Source organism: Cetorhinus maximus, chromosome 19 (genome assembly GCF_964194155.1).
Source record: "Cetorhinus maximus chromosome 19, sCetMax3.hap1.1, whole genome shotgun sequence".
In the NCBI taxonomy this organism is placed as follows: Eukaryota; Metazoa; Chordata; class Chondrichthyes; order Lamniformes; family Cetorhinidae; genus Cetorhinus; species Cetorhinus maximus.
Window position 1 is genome coordinate 71,657,011 of NC_135897.1, and position 19,953 is coordinate 71,676,963.

At 45.0% G+C, this 19,953-nt stretch overlaps 1 protein-coding gene across 1 annotated transcript in view; it reads left to right on the top strand.

Moving 5' to 3' along the window:
* LOC144693910 (D-beta-hydroxybutyrate dehydrogenase, mitochondrial-like) overlaps positions 1 to 12,333 on the top strand; it is a 35,890-nt gene extending 23,557 nt beyond the window's left edge. The window contains exons 4-5 of the mRNA XM_078564120.1: positions 2,240 to 2,392; positions 11,498 to 12,333. Coding sequence (XP_078420246.1) covers positions 2,240 to 2,392; positions 11,498 to 11,967 — 623 coding nt within the window. The 3' untranslated portion in view covers positions 11,968 to 12,333. The remainder of the gene's footprint in view (positions 1 to 2,239; positions 2,393 to 11,497) is intronic.
* Positions 12,334 to 19,953: the final 7,620 nt, after the last annotated feature.

The following is a 19,953-nucleotide window of genomic DNA, read 5'->3' on the forward strand; positions in this document are numbered from 1 at the left end:
GCTGAAAACTGGATAACATTTTGGGATACAGTATGTGAGCAATTTAAGACATGGCATGTGATAAGGGTAGCATGTTTGGGAGAAACAAGCGACTTTGGACCCATGGCCCTCAAAGGTCTTCACCACTGGGATTTTCCTCATCTGTGCTGAGTTAGTCAATTGGCTAACACAGATAATAATATTCAAGCACACAAATTACTCTTGAGGTGGAGTTTATCATTTGGCTGAGAAGTATTAAAAAGTGCTAAATATTTTACCGTCTGTTGCTAATAAGTTTAAGTTTGTATGGATTTATCTTTCCCTTTTTCAGGCTTCTGCACTGTCTGCTCTTTATTTATAGTCGAAAATACTTTTGTAATTCACTTCCACAGCTGTCTTTTGTCAACTACGAAACCCCTGGCAACAGAAATCTGATAATTGTATATTAATTGTAATTGTATATTATTTTCCATCCCTAATTGCCCTTCTATTGCCCTTGTATGCAATTGGGCATTAAATAGGGATCCGCTTGTGTCCCTGTAAATACACACAGACTGCTACTGTGGTTCTTGGGCTTGGAGGTGCTTGCTTGCAATCTGTAACTGTGTAAATAAATACTTATGAAAGTGTGTGAAGATTGGCCCCAGTTATATCCTTCACCAGCTAGATTTCTTGAGTATAACAGGATCTACTGATGTAAAGGAGGTTGGCCTTGAAATTTTATGCCATATCTAGACACACGCATTCCCTAGATGTTTGGAGTCAGCCATTGATGCTTATGGACGCTGAACAGAGTGAGTGCAAGTGTACAGCAAGCTGCTAGATTCCCACTTGCTCTAGTCTGTCATTGAGTTGGATTTTCCCACAGGCTACCAAAACCCAATGACCAATTAGGTGTCCGGAGCTTGCAATTGCCAGCAGCGAGACTGCCAGTGCAGTTTACAGGGAGACGGCCTCCTAATTGCCCATCCCTGTGCTCATAAGTAGGCTCCCGATGCTGCTGGCCCATTCAGTTGGCCCATAGCAATGTCAGGCTGGCAGCCCCACTGGGAGAGGTGGGCACTGCTGATGGAGGTCAGGGACCATGAGGCACCCTTGCTGGCCAACAGAGAAGAGCTGCACAGGAGATTTCTGGCACCAGTAAGGATGGACGGGAAACCCCTCTGCAGCTTATTGCGTGGCCTTACATCCATGTTGTCCCGCCATTGGGGCTTGGAGCCTCTTGCTCCAATAGCTTGCTTCCAATGAGTCGGCAGTCCCTTCACAGAAGGGAGGCTGCTCCAAGTTCCTTTGATGCTGCCAAATCACCCCTAAATGGGGCATAAAAGCCAGTCCTGTTACCAGCCCGACCCTGTTCTCCGTTGGGGAGAATGTGTCGGGGAAACACCCTGATCTGGCTCCCCTCTACTTTCCTGGACTCCCTTCCTCTGCCCTCAACCCCATCTCCCCTGGACTTGTAAAATCTAGCCCATTGTGTGGAAATAGACCTGCTAACAGGAGTGACAGCTGTGGAACGCGTACACCAGGTGGTGAAAGCCTGAAAATAGATGCCAGTGACATTCTATCCATGCTCGATTGATCTACTTTTAGAAACAATTCAGATCTCCTTTCAGAAGCAAAGGCACAGTTGTAGTTGAGAGGTGAGAGGGATAAATTAGTACAGATTAAACTTGATTTCATTTCTTTCTGTTTTAAAATTAAATGGGATTGCAGGCACATGTTCCATTTTTTTCAAATATTTGGTACAGACTATTGAATAGCCTCTTCGTAATGTTTGACTAGTTGTATGGTATATTGTGTGTTAGGTGGGGTGAAAACATGGTTGGCTGTGTGGGGACGAGTATGTGGGTGGGGTCCCCCATTAACCAACACTTCTATGCTCCCAAATTCCAACACCAGTTCTTTCTTCTCCATGTTTAACCTTTACCACATTCTTTCCCTTGTAGCACTGATGAAAGTTCTCATTGTTAGTCAGTAAAGTGAAAGTCTAACAAAGTGAGTGCAGTATAAGATGCTTTTCAGTATGTGGTAACTAGTATGTGAGAATTCAAACAGAGGTGATATTTATATTTGGTCAGAAAGGTGAAAATCCTTTTTTTTTCCGCGAGAAACTTGAGAGTGGTTTAGAATGTCAGGTCAGCTTCAGCAGGCTTTAAAAATGGGTTTTTCCCTAAATTTCCCATTGTATGATACATCGAGGGTAATAAATATGATGCACGAACAGCTTGTAGTGATCAAATGCCTTATGTGCTTTACTCAGGTCTCTGGGGTATAGTGAACAATGCCGGCATTTCAACTTTTGGAGAGGTGGAATTCACAAGTGTGGAACATTACAAGGAAGTTGTAGATGTCAACTTATGGGGAACTGTGCGAGTAACTAAGGCCTTCCTGCCCCTCATCCGGCGAGCAAAGGGTGAGTAAAACTGGGTTCCAGCCCTCAGATAATTGTCAGGTAGTGATTACCTTATAAGAAAATTGACACAAACACAAGGTTCAGTTAAAAATCTAACCTGGCTTCGCTCATTATTTCCCCACTATGTTTCTGTATAAGCTGTGTGTCAGTTGCCTTTCCAGTTTTCTAACTATTATTTTATTAACAATGCAGTTTGATATTTCTATTAACCTGGTGAAAACTTGCAGCAGTATTTCCTTGTCAGTTTAAAAAATGAGCGTTGAGGTAATCTTGCTTTAGTTCAAATGTTTATACCAGTCCTAAGCTAGAATTTCTGCAGTTTATGAAATAAGAACTGTGCCTTAGCAACAGGTGTATTTCTCTCAAAAAATCCTGAAGATGATTACCTTTTTTGAAGGTGCTTTAATGATGCAGCTACTGCCCTCTGAATCTCTCTGCGTGGTCAGATGACCTTTCACCTCAACAGTGCGTAAATCATGATGAGCTGCTGTAGTGGCCATGCAAATTTGACATGTAACTAATAATTCTTCTGCAATGGGCCACCCGGGATTGTCTGGTGAGCTGCAGCTCCTCGTTTAGTGAGCCTGCGGCCTATTTCAAACAGTTTATTGCATGCCACTCAATCTTGCAGTATGGTTTGAGAATTCAGATAACTCTTCTGGTTGAGATATATTTAAGTTTTAAACAATCCCGGAAATTAAAATTGTGGCTGGATATAAACCTTACAGAGCCTAATTCATTAAGGGAGCCAAAGCAATTTGCTTTTTAACTGATTCAAAAATGTGCTCTATGAAATTTGGCATAGACAAAGGAATACAGGCGTGTATCGGCAATTATTTATTTATTTATGGGTTGTGGGTGTCGCTGGCTAGGCCAGAAGTTATTGCAGATCCCTAATTGCCCTTGGGAAGGTGGTGGTGAGCTGCCTTCTTGAACCGCTGCAGTCCCCGCGTAGGTGCACCTGCAGTGCTGTTCAGGAGAGAGTTCCAGGATTTTGACACAGTGACAGTGAAGGAACGGTGTATTCCCAGCCTCAGTACCATTGGGGGCCCTAAGCAGTTTGTTTCCCACAGAATAGGATTGAAAAATATGGGCCTGTTCTTTTCAATCTTATGGTTGGCTTTGGTAAGGATTAGTTATACTGCACGTTTTCTTAGCTGGAAATGCTGGGGTGGTAAAAGCAGACTAAAGGAATGCATACAAAATAGGAGCAGAAGTAGGCCATTCGGACCCTCGAGCCTGCTCTGCCATTCAATAAGACCATGGCTGATCTGTTTGTGTTTCAAATTCCACATCCCCATTTACCCCCAATAACCTTTGATTCCCGTGCCTAACAAGAATCTATCTACCTCCGCCTTAAAAATATTCAATGACCCCGTCTCCACCACCTTCTGAGGCAGTGTTTCAGTCGCACAACCCTCTGAGAGAAAAAAATTCTCCTCATCTTTGTCCTAAAAGGGCAACCCCTAATTTTAAAACAGTGCCCCCTAGTTCTGGACTCACCCACAAGAGGAACACTCTTTACACGTCCACCTTATAAATGCTGTTCAGGATGTCATATACGTCAATCAAGTCACCCCTCACTCTTCTAAACTCCAGTGGAAAAAAACCCAGTCTGTCTAACCTTTCCTCATAAGTCATCTTGCTCATTCCAGATATCAATCAAGTAAACCTCCCCTGAACCGTCTCCAACACATTTACATCCTTCCTTAAATAAGGACACCAAAACTGCACACAGTATTCGAGATGTGCTCTCACCAATGCGCTGTAAAACTGAAGCATAACATCCTTACTTTTATGTTCAATTCCTCTCGTAATAAAAGATAGCATTCCATTAGCTTTCTTAATTCCTTGCTGTACCTGCATGCTAATGTTTTGTGACTCATACACTAGAACACCTAGATCCTCCTGTACCTCGAAATTCTGGAGCCATTCTCTGTTTAAATAACACATTGCTCTTTTATTCTTCCTGCCAAAGTGACCATTTACATTTTGCCACATTATGCTCTATCTGCCAGATTTTTGCCCACTCACTCAACTTATCTATATCTGTCTGCAACCTCCTTATGTCCTCTTCAGAACATACTTTCCTACCTATCTTTGTGTTATCTGCAAATTTATTTACTAACTCCCCTCATCTAAATCATTGATATAAATTGTTAAAATTTGAGGCCCCAGTACAGACCCCTGTGAGACTCCACTTGTCACATCCTGCTAATCAGAAAAAGACCCATGAATGCAAAAGAGAGGAGATTTCAAAATAAATTAAAAGATGAATGGTTGTCAGTGGACATGTGAGTATATCACTGGTACAGTCACTCTCACTTTCAAAGCTGCTGTCATCACCCTTCCCATCAAAATCATCATCTTCAACCATTTGTCCTTGCAAACTAGCACCCCATCTCCAACCTCCTGTTCCTCTCCAAATACCCTGAACGTGTTGCTGCCTGGTCTTTTCATCCCTTTCTCACCTCCAATGACTCCATTTGACTCCAATGCTCTCCCTGCTGTCCTGCCATACTCTACCTGCTGTAAACTTCCACTCATCCCGCCCATATCCAATCTTGCACCAAGTCCTGCTCACCCATCACCCTATCCTTGCTACTTTTGTTGGCTCCTGTTCCTCCAAATACTAAAGATTAACATTCCTAACTAAAATAAAACTGAAAACGCTGGAAATACCCAGCAGGTCAGGCAGCACCTGTGGAGAGAGAAACAGTTAACTCTTCCGATTCATGGCCTTTCATTGGGCGGAATCGTCCCAGAATTACACTAATCGTGGGCGTGAAAGTAGATGTTTTACCGCTGGCTGCAGTGGCGGGCTTTTGCGCCGTATTGTCCGCTTCCCGCCTCATTAATTATACAGCAACGGGAAACATGCCGTCTGGCTGGTGGGCAGCTGCTGAATCGCCCATGACGCTATTGCCTCACTGTTTCCTCACTCTGAGCGCCATATCTAAACAGCAGCTGTGAACACAGTTCTCAATTCTTGTAGCCCAGGACTGCTCCAGAGAAGACATGGTCCTGAAAGCCAAGAAGAGTTCAGTGATCCATCACTGCATGCCTTTTGGAGGCTTGGCGTGATGTCCCCCCACCCCCGCTTTGGCCGCAGGAGGTCCTGCAATCTCCAGCTGGGGAGGCAGTGGTCAGTGCCAGTGCTGCAATGAAGAGGTTGGCCATCCAGTGCAGAAAGAAGATGAATGATTTCCTCCGTTCCGCCAGGGTAAGTCACTCTTCTCATCACTCTCAACTCAAACACTCACAAACCCATCATACATCCACAGGGATCTCACTCACTGCTAGTTCAAGGGACGTCACCATTCACTCTCTCTCACACACACACCTTAATTTACCCTGTGGATTGTGTCCTCATTCCATCCATGGCACCACTCCCCACCCACACATGCCAGGCATCCTTGTCACCTGACCTGGCAGGCGTCCTGCTTACACTCTCTCCACCTGTTTTCATGCAGGACAAGCTGGCGCACAACCAAAGGGAGAGTTCATAGACTGGTGGAGGAATGCCCGATATCAAGGTCCTCAGAGACTGTGAGAATAGAGTCACCCAGCTGGTTAGTGACGATCTGGACCGTTCCTGTGCTGACAGTGAGGTCAGCGGTGCTCAACCAAGTGAGGATCCAGCAGTGCAACATCCATCAGACATCCATCCTGTGAGTCAGCTCCCCTGTTCCGCAGTCCCCTGCCATGCACTAATTATCTCTCCTTGCTTTCACAGGCACATCTGGGAAGCAGCCAGGGGGGTGGTCCATGAGCCAGGTCCTGGATTCAAGCCATGAAGACACCTCGGAAGAAGAATCTGATGACGCCCTAATTGAAGACCCATCACAGTGCTCACCCGCACCCTCCACCAGCGCAGAAACACGCACCGCCTAGTTCTAAAGTAGCCTCGGGGTCACAAACTGGTGAGCACATTGCACTGTCTGATCCACAGCAGGGACTTCCCAGGTTTCCGGCACTCGGAGGACTACTGGAGGCCAGAAATCTGCTGAGTCCGATCTGGCTTCACACTCACTGGACACAATAGTGATCCCTGTACCTCGATGGTGCTTGCCCTTGCTGTCAGGATGTCGTGGGCAGGCATTACAGAGTTCCGTTATTCTCTCTGTGTGATCTCAGCACCTTTAAGGTGGAGCTGGCCCCCATCTCTTCATCTGTGACCAGTGACACTGTGCTCTTGAAGGGTTCAGGTGCTGAAGGCTGACAAAGGATCGGGTGCATTTAAAGCTTCATGGCTGTATCTCCATGTTATGACCCTGATCACAGAAGCGAGCTGCCCTCAGCCAGACAGGAGTCAGACATTGACTGATGCAATGTGAAGATCTATGGAGTATCCACACTGCATGTCGCCATCATCCTCCTGGAATCCAGCAACAATTAGGGCCTCCGCTGTGCCTCCATGACATGAGTCTGAGCACTGAGGGTATGTGAGCTGCCATCAGCCACACAGGAGTCAAATGTTCACAGATGCAAGGTGAGGATGTCAGGACTGTTCCCACTGCATCTCGTCATCATCCTCCATGAATCTTGTGGAAAGTAATGGCCTCATCATCGCCATCCTTGCTTTCGAGGACCTTATTACCGTCATCCCCTTCGACGTCCTCTTCACCAGAGGAGACATGCAGCTCTTCCATCTTCTCCTCAGCCAGGTCCTCCCTACATTGCAGGGCCACATTGTGGAGTGTGTAGCAAGCGACAATGATGCACGACACCCTCGGTGGACTGTATTGCAGTGCTCCATCTCATTTTCAAAATACCCGTTGTTTGTTCCACCAAAGTCCAGGTCACGGTATAAGCCTCATTATACCGTCACTCTGCTGCTGTCTGAGGCCACTGCATGGGCGTCATCAGCCACGTCCTCTGTGGGTAGCCCTTGTCCCCGAGGAACCAACCTTGCAGCCTCTCTGGACCCTGGAAGATGCCAGGGATCTAAGACCTGCTAAGGATGTAGGAGTCTTGGACAATCCATTGGAATCATGCACAGACCTGCAGGGTGTGTTTGTGGTGGGCGCACACTAGCTGAACGTTCAGTGAGTGGAAGCCCTTGTGGTTGACGTAGTTGACTGCTTGTTGCCATGGAGATCTAAGCACCATGTAAATGCAGCCGATAGCACCCTGCACCTGTGGAAAACCAGAGGGGACAAATCCCAGCGCTCTTACTTCCTAACTTTCCTGGTCGCAGGTGAGATGCACAAAGTTCTGTGCCGTTGCGAAGATGGCGTCCATGACCACCTGGATATACTTGTGCATGGAGGCTTGCGAGATCCTGCACAGGTCACCTGTGGAGCCCTGGAAGGAGCCACTGGTGTAAAAATTGAGCATCGCGGTCACTTTCACAGCCACTGGCAGCGGATACTCTCCATGACCCCATGGTGCCAAATCCTGTAGTAGGTGGCATATGTGACCGACCAGTTCCCTAGATATGTGCAGCCTTCAGCCACACTGGTTCTCAGTCATCTGCAGAAATGGCGAGCGCTGTCTATGGACCTTGGGTCTAGCGAAGCGCCTACGAACAACGTCTCGCTGTGGACCTTCAGCTGTGTGCGCAACAGACCCTGCCTCCTCTTCATCTTGAGGGAGGTGCTCCTCCCTTTGCTGAGTCAGGCGCCTCCATCGCATTCTTCTTCTTCCCTGGTCTCTGTAATCTGTGAAGCATACCGCTAAATCACCAGGTTACATGATCCTGATGTTCTCCTCCTGCAGGATCAAAGAGAGAGACATGTGCGTTAGCGTATGTGCCCTAAGAGCCTCTCTTGGTTAAGACTGAAGATCCCTTAACACATGCAGGAGCGTGCTGGCCGCCACTTGGATGGCCAGTGTGTAGTGCGCTTCATGACTGTCCAAAACCCACCCACCTCCGCCCCATTCCACTTGACTGATTGGTGGCAGTTTCAGCCATTGGGCTGCATGCTGTGCTCTCAGCTCAGGCGCAAGCATTCTCCTAACCCACACAGCCAGGCTGCGCTGTTATATGAGCCATGAGGGATACTGATCCAAACCTTAATAAAGACACTGCAAGGGGCTGTGAGCGCTTCCACCAATGCCTGTGCCATGACCACCTTTTGCATGGAGATTCTACAACTTGCCCAGTTGTCCAGTTGTTCTGCTGCCCCCTGAAACGCACATTAATTTGTAGTCTGTGTATTTCCTTCAGTCTCGGCTGCCTTGCCCCCCACTCCCCCCCGCCCCCCAGCATGTGCTTGTGTATTTCATTCCGCCTGGGCTGCCTTGCCATCACCACATCCCAGTCCCCAGCCTGACCCGCACTGAGCCATTGCCCCAGCACCACACTGAAAGCCAGCTGGGGATAAGCGATTTGCCTATGTCCCCCGCAAATGCGTGGCCCCCCTTCCTTGCTAACCTACGGGTGATGCTCGCAAGCGCTGCTCTAGGTTGTGAGCGCTCACCTCCGAGTTCCCCTTGAAGTTCAGGTCGCCAGGTGCACGTCTTTTAAAGGCAGTCATGAAGTACGCCATTCTGAAGTCACGCCAACCTGGGCAGTAAATTTGATGTGGGGGGATGATTCCGGCGAGCAGGGCTTGTAACGATATGCTAAAGTATTGAAATTAGGTTTCCGATATGCGGTGGTGTGAAACAGGTGGAGTGGATGATCGCAAACTGGTTTCACAATGTAATAAACCGATTTTCTGCCTGCTTGCCTTAGTGTCCCCACCCGACACCAGTGGGACTGGACGATTCTGCCCTTTGTAACGTTCTCAATCTCATGTTAAAACCCCTTTAGCCCTTCTTATCTCTGTGACTTCTTCCGCCTCTCACCCTGGAACCTTTTTCTACTTCCTTGTCTTACCTTTTTTTTTGCCTATTTCGTCTCTATGAAGCATTTTAAGCGCATATTTCCATGTTGAAAAGCACTATATAATTGCAAGTTGTTGTCAATAGTATTAACAGAAACTTGACTATAGGAGAATACAAATAAGCATATTGAAATATATTAAGGAGGGCTAGAAAAATAAGAAAGGAATCAGAGTGGCAATGCTGCTTAAAGAGAGAATTCACATTATAGAGAGAGTTGACTTGGACTCCTAACATGATTGCAGCTCAAGGTGAAAAAGGATGCTATATTAATGAGGTGTATTAGTGACTTCCAAACTGTGGGAAGGAAACAGAAGAAGACATGTGCAATCAGGTTAAGAGAGCTTTTTAGGGAAAGCAACATTATTATTCTTGGAGATGTGAATTATTAATTTAATGATTGGAACAGATAGAAAGTGAATGGAGAAAAAGGAAAGGGATTTCTAAAGTATGTATAGGCCTCCTTCCTTAAGCTATATGTTAGCAGGTCTAGAAGGGTGGAGACATTCCTACATCTGGTAAAGAACAATGAAGTAGATCAAGTGGATGAGCCAACACCTTGGGAGTAGAGACCACAATATGACAACAGTTGAGAGCTAATTAGAAAGTCAAAATACTAGCCAAAAACTAGAACATCAGCTTGAATGAGGGCAGATTTCAGAAAGATGAGGAATGAACAAGCTGAGGTAAAGTGAAAGGTAAAGTTAGCAGACAGAACTGTAGCGAGACGGTGAGATGTTTTTTTAAAAAAGAACATTCGAAGGTGTAGAATAAGTGCTTTATGTTCCATGAAAAAATAAGGAAACTACAAGTGGTTTTAGGGTGCCATGGATGGAGAGATCAGCAACCAACTAAAATTTAAAGAGGGAGAATAAAAATAGTGGGAACCTAAGAGAATATGAGAAAATAAGAGGTTAAAATAATAATTTGTACATAATGCCTTTTTGAGAATGGAAAACGGTTTCCAGTGGTGTTCCACAGGGCTCAATGTTGTGGCCCTTGCTGTTTGTTGTGTATATTAATGATTTGGACATAAATGTGGGAGGTATGGTTGGGAAGTTTGCAGATGACATAAACATTAGCCGTGTAGTTGATTGTGAAGAGGATAACTGTTGTCTCCAGAATTATATCAATGGTTTGGCTGAGTGGGCATAAAAGTGGCAGATGAAATTCAACCCAGAAAAGTGTGAGCTAATGCATTTGGGGAAGGCAAACAAAGCAAGGGGTTACTCAATAAATGGGAGGATTTTGAGAGGGGTTGACGAAGTGAGGGATCTTGGAGTGCATGTCCACAGGCCCCTGAAGGTGGCAGAACAGATAGATAAGGTGATAAAGCATATGAAATGCTTTCCTTTATTGGACAAGGTATTGAATACAAAAGCAGGTATGTAATGCTGGTTAGGCCACAGCTGAAATTTTGTGTACAGTTCTGGTCACCATATTGCAGGAAGGACATAATTGCTCTGGAGAGAGTGCAGAAGAGATTTACAAGCATGCTGCCAGGGCTTGAAATTTGCAGCTATGAGGAAAGTTTGGATAGGCTAGGGTTGTTTTTCATAGAACAGAGGAAGCTGAGGGGTGACCTAATTGAGGTGTACAAAATTATGAGAGGCTTAGGGTAGGCAGTAAAGACTTATTTCCTCTAGCTTAGGGGTCAATTACCGGGGGGCATAGATTTGAGGTGATTGATAGAAGGATTAGAGGGGATATGAGGAAAACTTTTTCACCCAGAGGGTGGAGAGTGTCTGGAATTCACAGCCTAAATCGGTGGTTGAGGCTGAAATGCTCAACTCATTTAAAAGGTAAAAACAAAAAGTTCTGTTGAAGGGTCATGTTGGACTCGAAACGTCAACTCTTTTCTTCTCCACCGATGCTGCCAGACCTGCTGAGTTTTTCCAGGTAATTCTGTTTTTTTTTCATTTAAAAGGTACCTGGATCTGCATCTGAAGCGCTGTAACCTGCAAGGCTACAGACCAGGTGCTGGAAAGTGGGATTAAAACGAGCGGCTAGTTTCTTTTTCATCTTTTTTCTGGCTGGCACGGGCATGATGGGCTGAATGGCCTCCTGTGCCAGAACTTTTCTATGGTTCTAATATTTTATGATCTTGCAAAATTCTGTGAATGAAGTGGATGCACCTCAGTAAGAAATTTAGGATTCTGTAATGAAGGCCTGAAAGCATCTGTGAGACAAGATTTGGCCTAAGAAAGAATTTAGTTGCTCTCTATTAATTCATTTGGATTAATAAGTATATTTTGCTGTTTACAATGTTTACAGGTCGTGTTGTAAATGTTGCCAGTATGTTTGGACGCATGGGCAAAGCAAGCCACTCTGCCTACTGTATTTCAAATTTTGGAATGGAGGCGTTCACAGACTGTCTGCGCTATGAACAACACCGTTGGGGTGTTAAAGTCAGCATTATTGAGCTGGGAAACTACATAGCTGCCACAGGCATCCTCACTCGTGATCATGTTGAAAGCATAGCTGATAGAATGTGGAATGAAGCTGCCGAAATTGTACAAGAGGATTACGGGAAGGCTTACTTTGATCGACAGACAATGACAATGAAATCTTTCTGTAGCAGCAGTTCAAAAGACATGTCTCTTATTGTTGATGCCATCCATGATGCACTAACTTCCGTATATCCATACAACCGTTATGAACCAATGGATGTCTATTGGTGGATTAGATTGCACATCTCGGCCCACTTACCTACTCCAATAGCTTACTGGTTATATAAACATTAACCAACTTGCCAATGCATTGCCAGAATGATCTGCTTCCAACACTTTGAGCCATTTCCCTCGTGCTTCCTGCTCCTTTTTCATTACCTAGAACCACTGTAACACAAGGACATTTAATGGAATTGCACCAAATTAATCAATGTTCTATTTTATAGGTTTTATATATACTTAGTCTAATGTAATTATTTTTCATGTGAACACATTATGTGTTTGTTACAGGGTAATGGGTACTGAAGTACTGCTGTTTATTTTATAATATAATATATATGTGTAATTCCATTCTACAGTGGGAAAAAATGTGCTTTGTTCTTCAGTATTTTTACATGCGTGTGATACTATTTGTTAAATTTTTAAAAAGTCCAATGATTAGTTGTTGCATATTTCTTCCCTTTGTTATTTTCTTCCTCTCTTCATAGGTACCCCTTCTACTCAACACTTAAAGCTGAGAGGTTGTTAAAGATCTTCTCAGAGTCCCCTACCCATGCTATAAAACTGGCCATGAGTTCGAATTTATTCTCCCTCCCAGTGCAGCAACAGTAAACACTTGGCCCATTCCCACTCCCAAGTTTGAGAAAGAAACTGGAGGATTGGAGTACTAATTTGCGTACTCCCACTGCATGATACAGTATATCGGATTTTAAATATCCGTATTTGTACTTGTGTGCAACACACTTTGTTGTTGCTAGCATAAGATGTCAAAAAATAGAATTAATCCATTCCTTTTGGCTTCTAATAACTAATATGATCATCTTTCTCAAAGTTAATGACTGCAAAAGTATCGGCATGGATGAATACTTTGTGGGCTGAAGTGGGCGCAGGCATTGCCATGCACAATTGATTGCAAGACAGAGAGCATGTGAAATAAAAACAAAAAAACTGCGGATGCTGGAAATCCAAAACAAAAAATAAAAATTACCTGGAAAAACTCAGCAGGTCTGGCAGCATTGGCAGAGGAGAGTACAGTTGACGTTTCGAGTCCTCATGACCCTTCAACAGAACTAAGTAAAAATAGGAGAGGGGTGAAATATAAGCTGGTTTAACGGGGTGGTGGGGGGGTGGGGGGGGTGGGAGGCGATGGAGAGAGAAGAGGGGTGGGTGGTTGTTGGGCATGTGATGCATGTGAACTTCATGCCACTTGCCCATTTGAACGAACTGTGTGTGCACCCAATGGAAACCACATGGTTGATTGCCTAGACACATCAGCAGGGGTAATATTATGAGTTACTCGCACCACTTAAAGCTAGCCTGCACTGCTTAAAACCAACCTGGGCCACTTAATGGAAGATGTGTTGTGGCTGGAGCAAGTGCTGTTTGTCGTGCAGGATGTGAATCTGACCAGGGAACTAGGAATGACACAACTGGGGAGAGAGCAGGCTGCAAGGTTTTCAGACACTCAACTGGATCCAAATCTGCAGGGAAATTACAGAGAGATGCAGGCATTATAGAGCAGTTATAATGAGGGATTTTAATTACCCAAATGTAGACCGGGACAGTGGTAGTCTAAAGGGTGGAGAGAGACAAAGGTTTCTAGATTATGTTCAGGAGAATTTTCGACAGCAGTATGTGTCCTATCCTAACAAGAAAAGACTGTTGGACCTGGATATTGGAAATATGGCGGGGCAAGTGTCAGTGGGGGAGCATTTAAGAGACAGTGATCATTGTACATTTTAGGATGATGATAGAAAAGGACGATACGCAATTCAGAGTAAAAATAATTATCTGGACAAGAGGCAACTTTGATGGGGCAAGAATGGAGCTGGGCCAAATAGACTGGAACAAAAGATTGGCAGGAAAAGCTACAGCTGAACAATGGACTACCTTCAAAATAGAATTGGTTCGGACACAGTCAAGGTATATTCCATCGAAAGGAAAAGGTAGGACAAACAAATCCCAAGCTCCCTGGATGAAAAAGGAGATTGAAATTAAGATAAAGAAGAAAACGTGCGCTTATGACAGATGTCAGGTAGAAAATGCAATTGAGAACCAAGAGGAATACAGAAGGTTCAGAGGGTGATGGGGAGGGTGGTGGTGAAAAAGCATATTAGAGAAGTGAAAAGGAATTATGAGAAAAGACTGGCAGCCAACATAAAGGGGAATCCCAAACTCTTCTATAGGCATATAAATAGTAAAAAGGTGGTAAAAGGAGGAGTAGGGCCGATTAGGGACCTAAAAGGGAATTTACACATGGACGAAGGGGCCATAGCTGAGGTATTAAATGAGTACTTTGCACCCGTCTTTACCAAGGAGGTAGATGCTACCCAGGCCATGGTGACAGATAGGGGAACTCTGTCACTAGAAGGATTCAAAATATATAAAGAGGAAGTGTTGAATAGACTGTCAGTACGTAAAGTTGACAAGGCACCTGGACCAGATGAGAAGCATTCAAGGATATTGAAGGAAGTGAGAGAAGAAATTGCAGGGGCATTGGCCATGATTTTCCAGTCTTCCATAGACCCAGGGGTGGTGCCAATGAACTGGAGAATTGCAAACGTTATGCCTTGTTCAAAAAAGACTGTAAGGATAAACCCAACAATTATAGACCAGTCTGTTTAACTTCAGTGGTGGGCAAGATTCTAGAAACAATTATTCGGGATAGAATTAGTAGTCACATGGAAAAATGTGGGCTGATAAGGAAGAGTCAACATGAATTTCTAAAGAGGAAATCATGTTTAACTAACTTGCTGGAGTTTTTTGAAGAGGTAACAGTAAAGACCAATGAGGATAATGCTGTTGATGTGGTGTACATGGACTTTGAAAAGGCATTTGGCACAATACCACACAACAGACTTGAGAAAAGTTATTGTTGATGGAATAAAAGGGACAGTAGCAACATTGGCTGAAAAATAGGAAGCAGAAAGTAATGGTCAATGCATATTTTTTGGTCTGGAGGAAGGTTTGTAGTGAAGTTCCCCAGGGGTCGGTATTGGGACCCTTGATTTTCCTGATATATATTAATGATCTAGATCTTGGTGTGCAGGGGATAATTTTAAAGTTTGCGGATGATATGAAGCTTGGGAGTGTTGTGAACTGCAAGGAGCATGGTGTCGAACTTCAAGAGGACATAGACAAGTTGGAGGAGTGGGCAGATAGGTGGCAGATGAAGTTAAACGTGGAGAAGTGTGAAGTGATGCATTTTGGTAGGGAGAACACGAACAGACAATATAAAATCGGGTGAAATTTTGAAGGAGGTGCAGGAGCAGAAAGACTTGGGTGTATATATGCATAGATCATTGAAGGTGGCAGGACAGATGGAGAGAGCAGTTAATAAAGCATATAGTATGCTGGGCTTTATTAATAGGAGCATAGAGTACATTAACAAGGAGGTTATGTTGAATTTATATAAGACATTCATTAGACCTCAGCTGGAATATTGTGTACAGTTCTGGGCACCATATTATAGGAAGGATGTGAATACATTGGAGAAAGAACAGAAGAGGTTTACAAGAATGGTTCCAGGGATGAGAAACTTCAGCTATGAGGATAGATTGGGAAGGTTGGGACTGTTCTCCTTGGAGAGAAGAAGGCTAAGAGGAGATTTGATAGGGATGTTCAAAATCATGAGGGCTGGACTGAGTAGATAGGGAGAAGCTGTTCCCACTCATAAAAGGATTAAAAACATAAGGGTGCAGATTTAAAGTGATTTACAAAAGAAGCAAGTGTTACGTGAGAAAAACTTTTTCTCACAATGAGTGGTTCGAGTCTGGAATGTAGTACCTGGAAGTGTGTTGGAGGCAGGTTCACTCAATGCATTCAAGAGGACGTTAGATGATTATTTGAATAGAAACAATGTGCAAGGGTATGGGGAAAAGGCAGGGCAATGGCACTAGGTTATAATGTTCATTTGGAGAGCCAGTGCAGACATGATGGGCCAAATGGCCTCCTTCAGTGCCATTAAGATTCTGTGACTGCTCAAAGGATCACTCACCTACCAACAATGTCTATAAATTAGAGCTCATACCTAATGTTCATATGCTTCAGCTCACCCTCACACACTCAGCACTGCTGCAAGCTGCACATCCTCTTATTTCCACACACACTTCCAGCTATTCACCCAGGCACATCACCATAACACGTTGCACCACATTGACACAATTCCTTTTCTCTTGAAGGATAAGGTGTCGCACAATCTGAGGCAGCAGGAGCTACCTGAAGGAAGGCAAGTGCATCTGTGAACTAATCCCCATGGAAGATTTAGTGCTGGCCATTATTGCAATGTTTGTTGCTGCAGCCATGGCTGGCGGTGAGGCTGAAACCAAGGAGATGATGTTATCTCCGTATCTAATGCTCCTCATATCTCATTTCCTCCTCATTCCACAATCTCTTCTGACTTACAAGCTGCAAATGGTGTATCCATACCCTTGTTGCTTTCCCCCACTCCCCTCACCATAAAAACTTACCCTTGTGCCATTTCAAATACCCAAGAGGTGCAACCTGGTTAGGCAGTGGAGGAACAGCAAGAAGAGTGTGACAATGAAAATGCGCCATCACTTGATTTCACACTCACAGCCATGAGCTTAGATACTGACACCGTACATAGTTTGGAGGATACCTCAAGGGGGTATCCACATCTGGTACAAATGGCCTGCATTCAAGCAGGAGTCAAAGATGGCACAGATACCAGCCCCATGGAGGTCAAGGTCACACACAGATTCCACTATAGAAGACTCAGATGAGGGCTTCAATGGGTGGCCTATGGAAGAAGCCTGATGTGTATGCACAACAAATGCTTGGTGCATTGGGAAGTCTGTCAGAAAGCCTGTGTTCCATGTCATGGAGCATGGACGAGTCCATCTTAGTACTGGGCTTTGTGCAGAACTTGGACCCCACCCTTGAAAATGATGGCTAACTCTATTTGCACATTTGTGGACCCAACCATGACATAGCATCTGAAGCCTGCCATTGCAACTTCGATTGCAACAAAAACCAGCAAAAAAACCCAAAAAACGGAAGCCACCCAACATCTGAGTGCTGCAGTGCAAGCTCAGACTGCAGTCATGCAAGGTCAGCTTGCAACCATCATAGCTGTGTGTGCAAAGCTGAAATTGGTCCCCATTGGGCCCCTACATGATGAAGCTGACCACCATGTTCCTCAATGCCATGTGAATGAGAGGTGAGCAGCCTACCTCCACCTCCTCCGAGGCAATATGGGGGACACATTGTAGGATCATTTGCGAATGCAGGGCACCATCTTGCCTCAATCACTAATGGGTTCGCCATGGTAACACTATCACTTTGTACATATCAAAATTACACAGTTTTTAAATGCACATCACTACCTGTAGGTGTTGGGTGTAAAGTCCAGCTTCCTACTGGCAGTCTCAGAATTGTGGTCATGGTTTGATTAGGCACAGGGTGGCATCGTTGCTGGTTCATTGGCAGCCACTAACAGATATGCGCAGGGTCTAGGTTGTGAAGGACTTCTCAAGGTGTGTTTGTGCACTATAGTGAAGCCAGGGTTATGATGGTCATGGTTCCAGCCATGTGGATGGCACTGACTTTCATTATGTGCTGTTGGCGTTCTCTCTTGTTGGGTGTGAGCATTTCCCTGAGCAAGTGTGGCTTCCATGTTAAACGTTTATTATGTGGAAGCTGCTCACTGGGGACTAACTGATCTTAATTGTGAGCTTTCAAGAGCCTAGTTGAACCTAATGTAGATTAGCCGTCTTCTAGCGATGTCCCTTTCTTGCAAATCAGCCATGGCTACATGGGCCTGCCCCTTCGCTGGTCTGCCATTGCCGCCCTCTTCCTCTTCCTCATCAGATCCAGGAGTCGGTACAGGGGCCTCCCCACTCCTGCTCCTCATCTTCCTCAGATAATGTGGCTATGGGCCTAGCTCTTGTCCCCTCTAGTGGTAGGCCCCTCCTCTGTGCCATATTATGCAGCATACAGCACATTACTACTATTCGGGAGACCCCTGCTGCAACTCCTGAGCACTCAAGGCATCTGAAGTGCATTTTGAGAATGCCAATGGCCTGCTGTATTGTATTGTGGGTCACTCTGTGGCTGTTGTTACAACGCTCTTCGGGCTCTGTTTGTGGCCACCTAAAGTGGGTCATGCATCAGCCATATGCTTAAGGGGTACCCCTTGCCCCCCAGAAGCCAACTACAGACCTGTGCTGAGGCATGTGCGAATTCCTCTGGATGAATGAGCCAGATGCTGAAGTGGCAGCTTCTAGGTACTGTGCACAGACATGCAGAAAGCCTTGGTGTGTCACACATCATCCGCATATTCAGGGAGTGAAAGGATTTCCTATTCATGAAGTTGATGAGTTATGGTGACGTGGATGCAGTTGATACCCCCCTGCACTTGCGGGAAGCCTGCTAATTCTGCAAACCCCATGGTCCTCTGCATCCATGAGGCCACGTCCATCAGGAAGTTCATGTGTGTGCCCCAGCCAAGCAAACAGAGCATCAGTGACTGCCTTGATGCAGCTGTGTCCGGCCGATCGTGAGATTCCGCAGAGATCTCCTGCTGAGCCCTGGAAAAAGCTGGTTGCATAAAGATTCAAAGCCACTGTGACCTTGAGGCACAGCCACCTTCTCCATTGGTTCTCTGCCATATTGAGATATGACCCCTGCAGTTGGTGGACCCTTACCTCAAGGTAAAACCTGGTTGTCCTCTTCCTCCTCCTCTCCCTGTTGAGTGCAGAGCTGCCTCCAGGACAGACTTTCACTTATCAGGACAGGTACAAGAATATCAAATTTCAAAGGAGCAGTTCACAATAGGCAGAATACTGACTATACCCAACCAACCCATACTTGCAAAACTCAAAACATAATGTCCAATGTTAGATGTGATTCCATGATCGGGCAGCATTTCCACAAGATGTGAAAAGAAACACATGACTCTTCAATTCACATCTGTTAACTGTGTTGTGCTGTGTATGAAAATAGACTCCCTGAGCTTTATAACCCTATGCAACTAAGGAGAGAGTCATGCACCCATGCTACACCTCCATCAATCCTGCCGGCTATTTGTCATCCACCATCACTGGTACTCCTATCTCATGTGGGCATTTCTCAACAAAGAGGTACAGTTGTGGTAGCTTTGACAAACGGACCATAGGAGGCTCAGGTACAAGTTACGATCGTTTACTTGAGCAATTGCAAGGAGAGAGCCACCTCAAGCAGCTTGAGGTAGCACTTTGCTAAATTACAAGTACTCAGCATCTTTATACATTACTGGTCACGTACAAGAACATTGTTCAGATTCCAATCTTGTCAACATATAAGTACACACATTCTCCTACACCCAAGCAGAACTTTCTCCCCCAATCTAGGCTGTAACCATCTGACCTTTCCTTATCTGTTGAAGAGCACACTTAATCTATGTTGTTTTCAACCTTTGTCTCCAGTCTGGTTCCCAGGACACCTAATCTGTATTGTTTCCATCCCTCGTCTCCAGGCTAGTTCCTAGGGTCTTCCTAATGATTGCAGGCTCTAAGGGTATGCAAAGCTCATCTGGTAACCCTTAACTGTTAATGTACTTGATGGCACTGACTTCTAAGTAATTCCCCTTCAACAAATTCTTACTGTATTCCCCCTAACAGTCCCCCTTTTGGCCCTTGGCCTAGCCCAAGATAGCCAACTACAGTGATACTGTCCATCCCTTTACGTACCGCCATCCATTGATACAGGCTAGGTATCCAGTTTTGGATCATAAAGGTGCTAGGTCAAACCATCTGTATCACCTGGCCCTTCAATTCAGATCTCTGACTTGCTAAACCTCTTCTCCTCCTGTTAAAATCCCCCAGCGCCACCTCTTTTGCGACCTTCGGGTACGATGAGTCAAGTATGTTAAATATATAACTAATATCAGCTGAATCACAACCAGGGCATGGGAGATAATCCGAATCCACGGGTGTATTTGCACATTTGAGCCTCAATTCCACCACCACCACCATGTGGAGGAATCTATTTGCTCCATATCTTCTTTTAAGGCTCTAACCTGTTGTTGCAATGTATAGTAAGTTCTCTACATCTGCTGAG